Source organism: Prionailurus bengalensis, chromosome C1 (genome assembly GCF_016509475.1).
Source record: "Prionailurus bengalensis isolate Pbe53 chromosome C1, Fcat_Pben_1.1_paternal_pri, whole genome shotgun sequence".
In the NCBI taxonomy this organism is placed as follows: domain Eukaryota; kingdom Metazoa; phylum Chordata; class Mammalia; order Carnivora; family Felidae; genus Prionailurus; species Prionailurus bengalensis.
Genome location: NC_057345.1, coordinates 27,534,214 through 27,546,713, shown reverse-complemented (window position 1 = coordinate 27,546,713; position 12,500 = coordinate 27,534,214). Strand labels below are relative to the sequence as shown.

General features: G+C 40.3%; 1 protein-coding gene across 2 annotated transcripts in view; it reads right to left on the bottom strand.

The window, feature by feature from the left end:
- Positions 1 to 3,384: 3,384 nt before the first annotated feature.
- The window catches only part of LOC122480271 (protein argonaute-4), a 42,090-nt gene continuing 32,974 nt past the window's right edge, over positions 3,385 to 12,500 (bottom strand). For both annotated transcript variants that reach the window (XM_043574468.1, XM_043574469.1), the window contains 3 exons: positions 9,882 to 9,983; positions 9,416 to 9,615; positions 3,385 to 7,279 (listed from right to left, as the gene is read on the bottom strand). In XM_043574468.1, coding sequence (XP_043430403.1) covers positions 7,171 to 7,279; positions 9,416 to 9,615; positions 9,882 to 9,983 — 411 coding nt within the window. In that variant the 3' untranslated portion in view covers positions 3,385 to 7,170. The remainder of the gene's footprint in view (positions 7,280 to 9,415; positions 9,616 to 9,881; positions 9,984 to 12,500) is intronic.

Sequence of the window (12,500 nt, the reverse complement as noted above, 5' to 3'; positions counted from 1 at the left end):
ACATACATTAAAGAGCACCAACTATATGCCAGACACTAAGTGCCAATTTCACAAAAATGAATAAGACAAAGTCTCAAGCAGGTTCATATAAAGATACCTAGGCCTTTTATAGTCAAAGTGTTGAAAATCAAAAAGGAAGAGAAGATACTGGAAGCAGCCAGAAAAAAAAGGGCAGTTACCTTCAATATTAATCAGGAGTCTCCAGAAAAATAGAACTAATGGAAGATATATAAAGAGAGAGAGAGAGAGAGAGAGAGAGAGAGAGAGAGAGAGAGATTATATATATAATAGGAATTTTATATATAATAGGAATTATATTTACATAATTATATATAATAAGAATTATAGATTATATATCTAACATAAAAATATAGGTTAAACTTAAAAATATAAATATAAAAATATGCATAATATATAGATTAAGCTTTAAAAATTTTTTAAGTTTATTCATTTATTTTTGAGAGAGAGAGAGAGAAAGCATGGGAGGGGCAGAGAGAGAGGGAGAGAGGATCCAAAGCAGGCTCCTTACTGTCAGCGCGGAGCCGGAAGCAGGGCTCGAACTCACGAATCGTGAGATTATGACCTGAGCCGAAATCAAGAGTCTGCGCTCAACTGGATGTGCCTCTTTCTGTGTCTATCTTTTAAAGATCTGTCTTCCCCGGTAATCCATATTTCTTTTTTTTTTTTTTAATTTTTTTTTTCAACGTTTATTTGTTTTTGGGATAGAGAGAGACAGAGCATGAACGGGGGAGGGGCAGAGAGAGAGGGAGACACAGAATCGGAAACAGGCTCCAGGCTCTGAGCCATCAGCCCAAGGCCTGATGCGGGGCTCAAACTCACGGACCGCGAGATCATGACCTGGCTGAAGTCGGACGCTTAACCGACTGCGCCACCCAGGCGCCCCGTTAATCCACATTTCTTATTTCTTCTTGCCCTGAACAATCTTCCTGAACACATGTATGAATAGTTTTAATCACCACCTATTTACTGATGGCTCCCAAACTTTCTCCAGTCCGCATGTACCACCTTCAAATCCAATTTGTCCAAAACTGAACTTACCACCTTCCTCCTTCCCATAAGGTACAGATTTTCTTTTTCATCTGTGTTCATTCTCTCAGTGGCAGAAACCTGGGAGTCGCGATGAGTCGGCCTTCTTCCCCACACTCTCTATGTCCACTTTCAAGTTCTGCTTTTTCTACTTTCTGGAATCTCTCGTGTTCATCCCTTCTCTCCAACTGCACTATCACTGCTCAAATTCAACCCTCATCATCTTCTGTTAGGGCTACTACAATAAAACTCTAACTTCCCTTCAGCAAAACTTCTGCTTCAACGTACCCACAACACTACTGCTACATCACTGACACAAATAAGATTGTGCTATTCCCCTGCACCTATGGATAAACTCTAACCTCTTAGCACGCCATTCAAGTCCTGTCCTGTCAGGAACTGGTGCTTGCCTCTGTCATCCAAATTTATCATCTCTTCCTCCCTCACCCTTTATGACCTAAGAGTACTGAAATTACTTGTAATTCATCTAAATAATTCATCATCTTTTTTTTCTCTCTGTGACTTTGCCAATGATGAGAATTCTTAGAATGCCTTCTTCCACCTAGTTCATTTATAAAACTTGTACTTATTCATTATGAGGCAACTCATTCATCACTTCCTCTAAGAAGCCTTCCTTTATCATCCCCTAGCTGGGTTGGGAACCTCTCCAAGTGATCCCATGGTTCCATGTATACATTTCTCAAGGCACGTAACTTTCAAAGCTACTTTGTTACATGTATGACCCCAAGTTTACAAATGAACCTTTCCATGGCTATAACTTGTGTCTTTCGTATTTCCTACTGCATAATAGGAGCTCCAGATATGTTTGTTAAACTTATTTCTTTTCTTTTCTTCTCTAGTCAATTTGCAATATAGATTCTACTTTCCTCATCTGCTTTTATACCTCTTCTCCTTATATGATTGTCACTAGCCTCTGGAGAATAAAGTCAATAGAGGAAATCAGAGCCAAGAGATGGAGAGAGAGGCATATGGCTTGTAATAATCTGTGCCTCTCCTACTTGCTGGTCACACCCACTGACACCCACTCCCCCCCCACACACATACACTTACACAGAGGAGTGGACACACTAGTCATTCTTAGCTGGTGTACATCCCCCAGTGACTGATTCAAGAATGGACATGAACATGACACATATGGTGGGGGACAAGGTGGGAAGGTCATTTAGACTTACCTGAAACACACTAAATAATGAGATTCCCATAGGAGATATTCCATCACCCAAAGGAGGAGTAAGGGAAAGCACTTAGACAAAAAATGCAGCTACCACAATCTACTGTATGGGAATAGTGTGTCTAGAATCCCCTCATCCTCTTTGTCCACCTGGTAAACTCCTGCTGACCTATCCCCAAATTCACCACCACTGTAAAGTCTTTCCTGACTCCCCATAGCAAAAGTTGTTTCTCCTTCTAAGTTCCTGTCATTTTGTGCTCAACCACAGGGGTAATAATTAGATAGGCCTGTGCCATCCAGGGACTGTGTGTTATTTATCTTTTTTGAAGCGGACTCCTCATCTTCAAAAAAGGGATACTGTTATCAGCGTGAAAGGACTGTCACTGGAAGTAAAGACGTCAATATAAACTGAGTGGTTATACTAGGCACTCAGATAATGTTAATCTCACTGCCTCCCTTACCCCATGCTATATTGGAATGAACTCTTTGAAGGATTAAGTTTTTACTCTTCTATTTTCCTGGCATCTAGGCAGAGTTTGGCATGTACTGAGTTTGTGATAAATGTTTGACAGTGGGTAAACAGGGAGAGGGGGATATTGTGCTGATGGAAAAAAACAACTACCTGTAGTAAAGTGTGTTGTATGCAGAGCTTGTCCCTCTGGTAAACCATAAATTCCCTGAAAATAAGTACCATATTGTGAAAATCTCTGCATTATCCCTGCTGTGACTCACCCAAATGTGGTGAGAATTTTTTAAGGACTTAAGCCTGGATAGCCACAGGTTGGGGGAATTTAGACAGCTCCTCCTCTTGAAAAGTTAGTCTTAAAGTATGTGGCTGTACTGCCCTCTGGAGACTGCAGATTTTTCTCAAAACTTCACTCAAATAGATTTTCCTGTTAAGAGCTATCCTGAGAACCTGATGAATCTTATAAAAGTTTTCATATGTGAAATTTTGCTGAGAAGCTCTTCCCAAATCCCCAAGTATCAATTTCTAGAGATAGGGAGACCCAGGAGTTAAAAACACTAAGTTTCCCCTCTGTTCTCTCTCAAACTTCTTAAATGGAGGAAATTGTTTTTAAAAAGCAACCATGTCTGTTTCCATTATAGTATACTCCATATGTATTTGAAATTTGACAACAAAAAACAACTTTTGGCACAAGAATGCCAATTTATTCTCTTTTGGACACATGAACACAAAATATCCCTGCAGGCCAAAAAAAAAAAAAAAAAAAAAAAAGCAAAATTTAAACAACCATCATCTTGTCTTAACATGGGGATACCACCCCTCCCTTAATAGTTTAGAAAGTACCTCGTATTGCTAGAGACATACATCCAGTCCAGAGTTAATAAAATACATTTTAAAACATTACAGGTCTAACAATATAGAAACCAAAATTACACCATTAGTCAAATGAACAAATGCAAACATTTTCAGCCACCAGACATAGAAAGAGCATGAATGTCAATAGCAAGGGATAAGAAAATGGTTAATCAATAACAAGATCTTCCCTTTAATTTTACAAGGAAAAATCCTTGGAGTTGAAGCAGTATTGACACAATGCCCTCAGCCTCTACTTTCTTAAAATGAAAGCAGAGCTACCACCTTGCTATTGAGCAAGAAAATCTTACAGCACATCCACAAAGGGTTGCTAGGGCAGGGCAGAGAGAGTGAGCCTTCTTAAACAGTGGATTGCCTTTTCCCACAGGAAGGGTAGATAGCTGAGCCAGGTAGATAAGCTCTGATATAGTCTGGGTGCCAGATCCTAAAATACAGACCATATAGAACATGTCTGCTTATAAATCATCACCTTTGGAAGCAGCAAATAGAATTTACAGTAAGAATGAATATGTTCTGCCTGCCCAGACTGCTGGCTGCATTAAGCCACTAGTTCACCTTATCAACCACTCAGGGTTCAACAGCGAACAACAATAACAACAAAACATAATCGGTTCAACATTTGGATCTTCACCATTCTCTTAATATCCCCGTGCCTTATCCCCTAATTGTTACTCTTTAGCATTGCTACATTTCAATCTTTCACACCACATGACAGTGCCTAAACAGGCTGCATTTTAAAAAACCAAACAGTAAATCTACTTCTAGAGAATGCACACCTCCCATTGATTGACACATGCATAACGATTCAGTCAGTCCAAAGGGGTTATCATATTCAAATTGTCAAGCCAAATTGAAACTATGTATTTAGACTTGCTTGCAACAGTATTGCTGCAACTCTGATTCTGCAGCCATTACCTCTTAAAGATTCACCGTCCCCGCCCCCGCCGTCAGCAAGTTTTTTCCAATTATCCTAGTTCTTCCATATTTCTTTCCTTTCATCCAAAACTACAGCATTTGCCCCCTTAAAGGTACTGTTTCCTATAAAAATAGGCCTCCCGGCTTTTCCTCCACCACCACACTGATTTGCCCCAGTGTATAGGACTGACTGAGGTTGTACAAACTGTATAGTTCAAGGTCAAGCATACAGCCCGACTGCCGGCAAGTAAATCAGGGCTTCCCGGCATTCCGCCTCGCTCCCTGCTCCATACGTGCAGGAGATGGTGAGAAGTGACACTTCTTCTGTGCATTATTAACAAGCAAGCCGGAGGCACTCAAGTGCAGGTGTGGTGCCTGCTGGCCAGCCAGCCAGCCACCAAGAGTCCTTCACATCCTGGACGCCAGTAAGTCCTCCTTCTCCTAAAGAAGTTTCTGTTTTTCCTCCTCTTGGGTCCAGGGTAGCCATGCTGAAGGGTATTTATTTTTCTGAGCTCTCCCTGAACAAGTGTGAATAAAAGCAGCAGCCAGCCCCTCACCAACATGTCCTGATTTGTAGTATCCAAGTGAGGTATTTGCAGAAAAGGAAAATCTTAAGAAATTAACATCTGCCATCTCTTCGCTCCTGCCTATGTTGTGCCTCAGTTACAGAGCTTGCTTTCATCCCACTATATGCAGAGAATGAGGATGTCTGCAGTCATCTTAATGAGCTACAGGACTCAGTATACGTTATAAAACTCTCAGAGACCAGTCTTAGCAAACACTGGTGGCGCCACCGATCAACAGCACATGGAAATGTAAACTTCAATGTATTTACAAGCTTCTTTAAAAGACTGAAGAAAAACAGTGCTTTGTATTGCTGGGATTTTGAGAAGGCTAGTTTAAGAGATTTGGACCGGCTAATGAGTTCAAGCAAACACCCTTCACCATCAGATCCAGTGTTTCCCCACCAGCAGTTTCCAGACAGAGGTGGCAAAATCGTTTTACCACATTGTGTCTGTCTCTACCCCCAGCACCTGCCTCAGCCATAAGGAGTGTGGTTCTAGGGCTTTTATCCCCTTCTCCAGCTTTCACTTCTGAGGTTCCCGGAGAGAGAATCACAAGTCAGTAAAATTTGGGCTGGGAAACACTGGCTGGAACTACCAAGACTCTATGTAACTGTTGTCCATTCACAAAGTGTTATCTACACTAAATACAAAATACACTTTCCTTTCCCCTACATGTTCACTGATGCTTGCTTTAGATCAGCTCCCTTTGTCTGGACCAAGAAAGTAACTCATCTCCTTGTGATCGGAATCTAGACTCTGTTAAGAAAAGTCAACCTTTTCTTCTATAAATGCAGTTTTAGTTTAGTGAAAGGAGGGAAACCCCACCAAATACATTTCAGGTCGAAAGAGAAGCAAAAAAATTTGCACTGCACATAATTGTGTGAGTAACCTTGATTCCCGGGAAAAACAGTTTTAAATGCTGGTACATCTGTGCAAGTTGCAGCATCGCTCAATGTACCTTAAGGACTGGCAAAGCCTATCCGATAAGGAAGCGTCCTGGTTCTAGCTTATTTTAAAACAAAGTGACAGGACACCAACTGTGACTATAAAACAGATAAAAATAATTCTTTAAAAAGCCATGGAAATATATGTCTTGTCTGACCAGTTTCAGAAGTTGCCAGATTATGACCTATAAGAAATAGCTGATAAAATCATACTGAAATCTCATCTAGAAAACTACATTGTCAGGGGGAGGAAGAAAAGGGACCTTAAAAAATGTTTATTGCCAAAGTTAATTTTCTGTGAGAAAAGTTTAAAAATCATTTAGATCTAACAAACCACACAGCAGCATAAAATGGGCACTTTTGAAAACTTTGAAAAATACTAAAAGCTAATTTTTTTTTTTTCAAAGAAGGGGGAAACAGGAGTACTCTTACCATGGCAGTGTTATCTGTCACCGTGACATGCATTACATCTGTTTGTGTTACACATTCACAAAAGCCAACCAAATAAGAGAGCTGCCTGTTCTGCATCTGCAGCCAAACATAGTGCAATCGCCTGGCAGCCTGTATTTGCACAGCACAAGTCTGTAGAGATCAAGAAGATAAAGTAGGAAAACTAACAAAACTTTGTAAAACTTTCAAAAGTTAATGCTCGTTAAAGGCATTTACAGTGGCGAAGTCAGAAATCTCCATTAAAAAGTCTATGGACCCCCACAATTAAAACAGTTACGCTGAACTGAAGTAGATTGTTTGGTTTTTCTCTCCCACTTACGCATACACCCCACTCAATGAATACAGAAAACAAGGAATAATCGTCTCTTAGAAGACTAGAGGGATGCGGGGAACACCACAGCTAGCAAAATATTCCATAGAAACCTTTTCTTGTAAAGTCCTTAAGGAAGTTCAGGCTGATCAGCCTTTGCATGATGAGGTAAAAATTCAGTCCAGTGCATCAGAGAAGACAATCTAGGAGTATCTATTACTTTTAAAAAATGGCTCAATTTTGTTGATGCATCAGACAGTGCTGCGAAGTATAGATTCAGTGCAACTATTCCGAGCTGCTGGTAGACCACCTGAAGTCAACTTGGCTCTCTCTAGAGGCGGTAGGCATTTGAAACATTTTGAGGCTGCATGGGGTGTCAAATTGATTGAGTTCTTTTTCTGAGACTCTCAGGCAAAATACATTGTGTGCTGGGTATCGTGGTGAATCTGCACAGCCTTGGCCAAGGCCTGAGGATCCCGGCCATTGCTCTGTCCTGACACATGACTGCCTTCCGCGCTGTAAAGAGAATAATGCAAAAAGCCAGGTGTAACAAAAGACTACTGCAAACTTCACATGTTTCAAATAGCACAAATAATACTGGGTTTCAGAAGATCTTAGGCTCAAGCTGTGCCTCCTTAAATAATTTATGTCTCTCTGTTAAACATGAGTTTGCTCAACTGAAAAATGCAATACAACTTACTAAATGGGCTGTTGCAATAATTAAATAGAATAATGTCTACAAAGACCCAAATCCTTAACAGTGCTTACATTAGGACTTCTACTGCCTCCTATGTCTGGTTAAAGCCAATCTGTCCTTTAGGCTTCGGCCAGATGTCATTTCCCTCAAAGAAGTCTTCCCTGATTCCAAAGTTCAGGTCAGAGCCACCTGAGACATACTTCCACAGAATCCTCTATTTTTCTTTCATAGTATTAAGCATAATTGAAATTATTAACTGGATAGTTAGCTATATGTTTTGCTCAGTAAATGTAAACTCCAAGAAAGCAGTGACTTTGTCTATCTTACTCACCACCGAATCCCCGGTGCCTGGCACATGGTATATCCTCAATAACCATTTGACAAATGAATTTCTGCGCCTAGCACAGTGCTGGAACATACCATGTTACTGTGCAAATGTCACTATGCCGTGAGTCTCTTCTCATCTTCCTCTCACTAGCTATATGATCTTGGAGAGGTAACAATTCCTTTGAACTTTGGTCTTTCAGGATAACAATAATAACTTATGAACATATCTCTTAAGGGTGCCATGTATTACAAAGGGCTTAGTAAACTGTAAAAAAACACCATCCTTCTTCTGACTTAATTTGTTAATTTTGCCACTTAATTACTTTACTAAATTATTTATTTATCATTATTTACTAAATTATTAGCGTCCTTATCATCTAAACTCATAATCTTAGTTATCTTTTACTTCATCTTCTCTCCCGTGTAAGCCCGATTAATGGTTAAGGACCAGATATTTTATCCCCAAAGTAGCTTTTTACATTTAACAAAGACAACCTTGCTCTGACATACTTTTTCAGCTTCATATGCTCTAGCCAAAGAAAACTCGCTATTGTCTAAACATGTCACTTGCTTTCTCTTTTGTCCATTGTTCCCTCTGCCTGGAAAATCCTTTTCTTTCCAGAGCCAAATCCCATCCATCCAGCTATGAAATCTTCTCTAACAACCTTTCTTCTGAGGTCCCTCACCTATACTGCCTCAGGCTAATTGTCAGTTCTGCGTTTGCCTGTTTTGTCTGCCATACTGAAACAGAAAATCCCAGGAAGCAGGTCTTCCCCATTTTAGTATTTTTATTTTTAGTACCTAGCACAGTGCTGGGCACACAGTCAATACCTAATAAATGTGTTAAATGAATGAATGTATATTACAGAACGGAAGGTATAAAGCCACAGCTGGGCATTTTCCATAATAGCGTATTTTCAACTCTTACAGAAATAGACTTGCAATGGAATGTCTACTATTTAGCAGCTGAATTCAGACTTGGGGAAGAGCCCAGAAACTGCTACACTTCACAGATGGTCATTTGGAAAAGAAAATTAATGCAGAGAGCTTGTTCAGCTATTTAATAGTCGTCAGTAACAGGTCAAAATGTCTGATTCTTACTGAGATCCCTATTTGGGGGTAAAAATGGTCTGGCACCCCTCCTCTCCCACACACATGCCCAAATTCACTCTGGTACATTCTTCCAGACTGCACTGAAAGCAAAGCGAAATGTTCAGGACTTCCTCTTGCGTGAAGTGGAATCCACAGGCCTGTGACTGCTCGGACTGGAGTCAAGACACTGTGCCTGCCACCTCTGAGGCTGCTCAGGACCTAAACAGAACCGAATGCATTTTGTTCCATGGGAAAACCACAGGCAGCTCCAAATTAGACTTTTTCCCTTGGGCAGAGTATAGACACACCATGCAAGTATGAGCAAGCCTGAGCACTTCTTGGACCAAAAGTCACATTATAAGCTCTCAAAGGCACATGTGATTTTATTTGCTTCTTGAAATTTAAATCCTAAAAGGAAGTTTAGCTCCTCCAAAAGTAGCTCTACTCCTCTGTAGTAGCTCTTTTTTTTTTTTTTTTTTTTTTAACATGCTTCTGACTCAGATAAAAAGAGAATTCATGGTGCCTGAGAAACTTGCCTGTCATGATCCTTATCCACCAGATGATACCTTGCCCGGAATGCTACAAGCCGGGCATAATATGCGGGAGCTGGAATGGAGACAGAGCGTGTGCATCGCACATAGGTGTGACATAGCTGGTAAGTTAGTAGCTGGAGCTCATCTGCGGTGAAGCAGTTGTCATCCCATAAGACCTGGTAATGGGAAGGACGGCTGGTTCCCTGGAGAGAGACTTGTATGATTAATACATTTCTGACATAGTTAATTACCTGAGAGGAGAGAAGAATTGAAATCCACTCCTTAAATTCAGAAGTATTCCTTCCTAGCACAACTACAAGCAGATACCCAGAAGGAAAGATAACAGTTCTAGAATACAAGCATTAACAAACTGATGCATAGTGTTGAATAACAAGTCTACTCAAGTTGGTTGCTCAGTTTGCAAACATCTCCTTATCAAGTCAAAGATCTGAACCAGCTTCCAAATTACCTGAATTCCTGCATGACTACAGAGGTAAAAGTCAAACTCAGATGGATGTGTGATGGTGCTATCCACTGTAGTGCCTGCAGGTACATTGCCACTTTTCCCCACCTACCAAAACAAACAAACAAACAAACAAACAAACAAACAAACAAACAAACAAAAAGAGGTGGGGGGAGGTATAATTAGCCATCAAAATGCCAAACTGAACTCAGACCATACTTTCCTTTTATGTGTTAATTGGTAACAAGTTAGCAAACTGTTCTTAAGTGAAGTTTTGAAAATCAGTAATTCAACATGATGAATTTTCTGTAACTCTCCTTAGTCCAACCACTTTATCCTTAAGTATTTTCTCAAACAAAAATACTCCATTGTTTCTATAAGGGAATCCAGAAAAAGAATCCTTTTACCTATGACTTTGGGTTGCATTATTGTCATCTATTTGCAGATGATATATTGGCATATTGACATATTGGCATTGTTCACAGAGGGGATGTAAAGACATTTGCAATGGATAAGCTTCCTGTGAAAAAATATCAACTTTTAAAAAAAAAGTTTATTTATTTTAAGAGAGAGAGAGAGAGAGAGAGAGAGAGAGAGAGAATGAGCAGGGGAGGGGCAGAGAGAGGGAGAGAGAGAATCCCAAGCAGGCTCTGCACTGTCAGCACAGAGCCCGACATGGGGCTTGAACCCACGAACCATGAGATCATGACGTGAGCCAAAATCAAAAGTTGGATGTGACTGAGCCACCCAGGTGCCCCCCCCCCCAAAATGCAACTTTATTTCTTACTTGGAGTAAAAAAAATATGCACAACTTTCATTACAAGTTAAGATGAAGCGGGGTGCCTGGGTGGCTCGGTCAGTCAAGCATCCGACTTTGGCTCAGGTCATGATCTCACCATTCATGAGTTCAAGACCCACGTTGGGCTAAGTGCTGACAGCTTGGAGCCTGGAGCCTATTTCCTATTCTGTATCTTCCTCTCTCTCTGCACCTTCTCTATTTATGCTCTGTCTCTGTCTCTCTCCAATGTAAATAAACATTAACTAAATTAAAAAGAAAACTTAAAAAAAAAAGTTAAGATGAATAAATCTTTGTACTGGTACACCAGGCTCAACAAAAGTAATGGTTTTGGGGCACCTGGGTGGTTCAGTCAGTTAAGCGTCCGACTTCAGCTCAGGTCATGATCTCACACTGTGGGTTTGAGCCCTGTGTTGGGCTTTGTGGCTGACAGCTCAGAGCCTGGAGCCTGGAGCCTGCTTCTGTTTCTGTGTCTCCCTCTCTCTCTGCCCCTCCCTGACTTGTGTTCTGTCTTTCTCTCCAAAATAATAAACACTAAAAAAATTTTTAAAAACAGTAATGCTTTGACAGAATCAGTAAAAGAAGTCACTGGCACATGCATTATCGGTAAGAGTACTCTGAAATGGGAATTAGGAAAACCAGGGTTTCAGTTCCAAGGCTAGTCTTGCAACTACATACCTTGAACAAAACATAACATCTTTAGGTCTTAATCTAATAAGTTATAAAACTAGCTATGAAACACTTTTAAAATTCTAAATTGTAAGGTTCAATTACAGCCAAAGTTCTAAAATCAAATTTCTAGGAAAGTAGAGGGGGGAACTTCAGAAATGCATTTACAAGTAAAGGAATTAAACCTTGGTATTTGGTCAGTTTTCATCCTCTTGTGATATACAGCAGGGTTCCATATGAGGAAGTTTATTTTGCATTGAGGCATGAATTTGATGGGAGTTTATTTGGCTCTATTCTAACTACCATTACCTTCAGCTAAATTGTATACCAATGTGTACAAGAACATTTATGAGTAGAGAAAAGTCTCATTCTATCAAATTCAAATATGAACTTGGGGACCTAGTTGGGCAAGAGGAAATGTAAAGGAGTTATACTAGTTCTGGCATTATTTCCCAAAGTGTGTGCTTGAGGAATATTAGTTCTGCAGGATGCATTTAGGTATTTTATGGTCAAAGAGACTTGAGAAATACTGGGTTGAACTCGAGTTAAAACGGTTTTTCTGTTGTAGGATTTCTCAGAACCTTTATTCAGTAATGTATAATCTTTACGAGGGAGGTGGTGGACATAGTATTTCCCAAACTTATTTGACCTTAGAATCTTTTTTGAAGCAACTCTCTTGGAATCAACAGATGAGAATCTAAGGAGATGCTGCCCTCGGGAAAAAGGGATCCAGGCATGTTTAACTCAACAATTACTGCTTGAGCACCCATGTGCAAGGCTCTGCAGCAGATGTTGGGGATGAGAGATGGAGGCATGGAGAGAACTAATGAACTTGCATTCCTGCCCTTCATGAACACCATCTGCAATGAACTGCACTGCAGTGTGATAAGGGCATTATGGAAGGCACTGGAAAATGCTGGTGGGAGCAAAGAGTTGAGCCATCCTTTACAGGATGAGCAGGAGTTGAAAAGGGGGATGGGATGAAAACAGGAAACACTCCAAATATCCCCTAAAGTCAGGAAGAGATAAACTGTGGTTCAGCCATAGGAGGAATACTAAGCAATGAAAAGGAATAAACTGCTAATTTACATGATAAACTTGGATGAATCTCAAATGTATTATGCTAAGTAAAAGAAACCAGACCACAGGCTATGGTATCC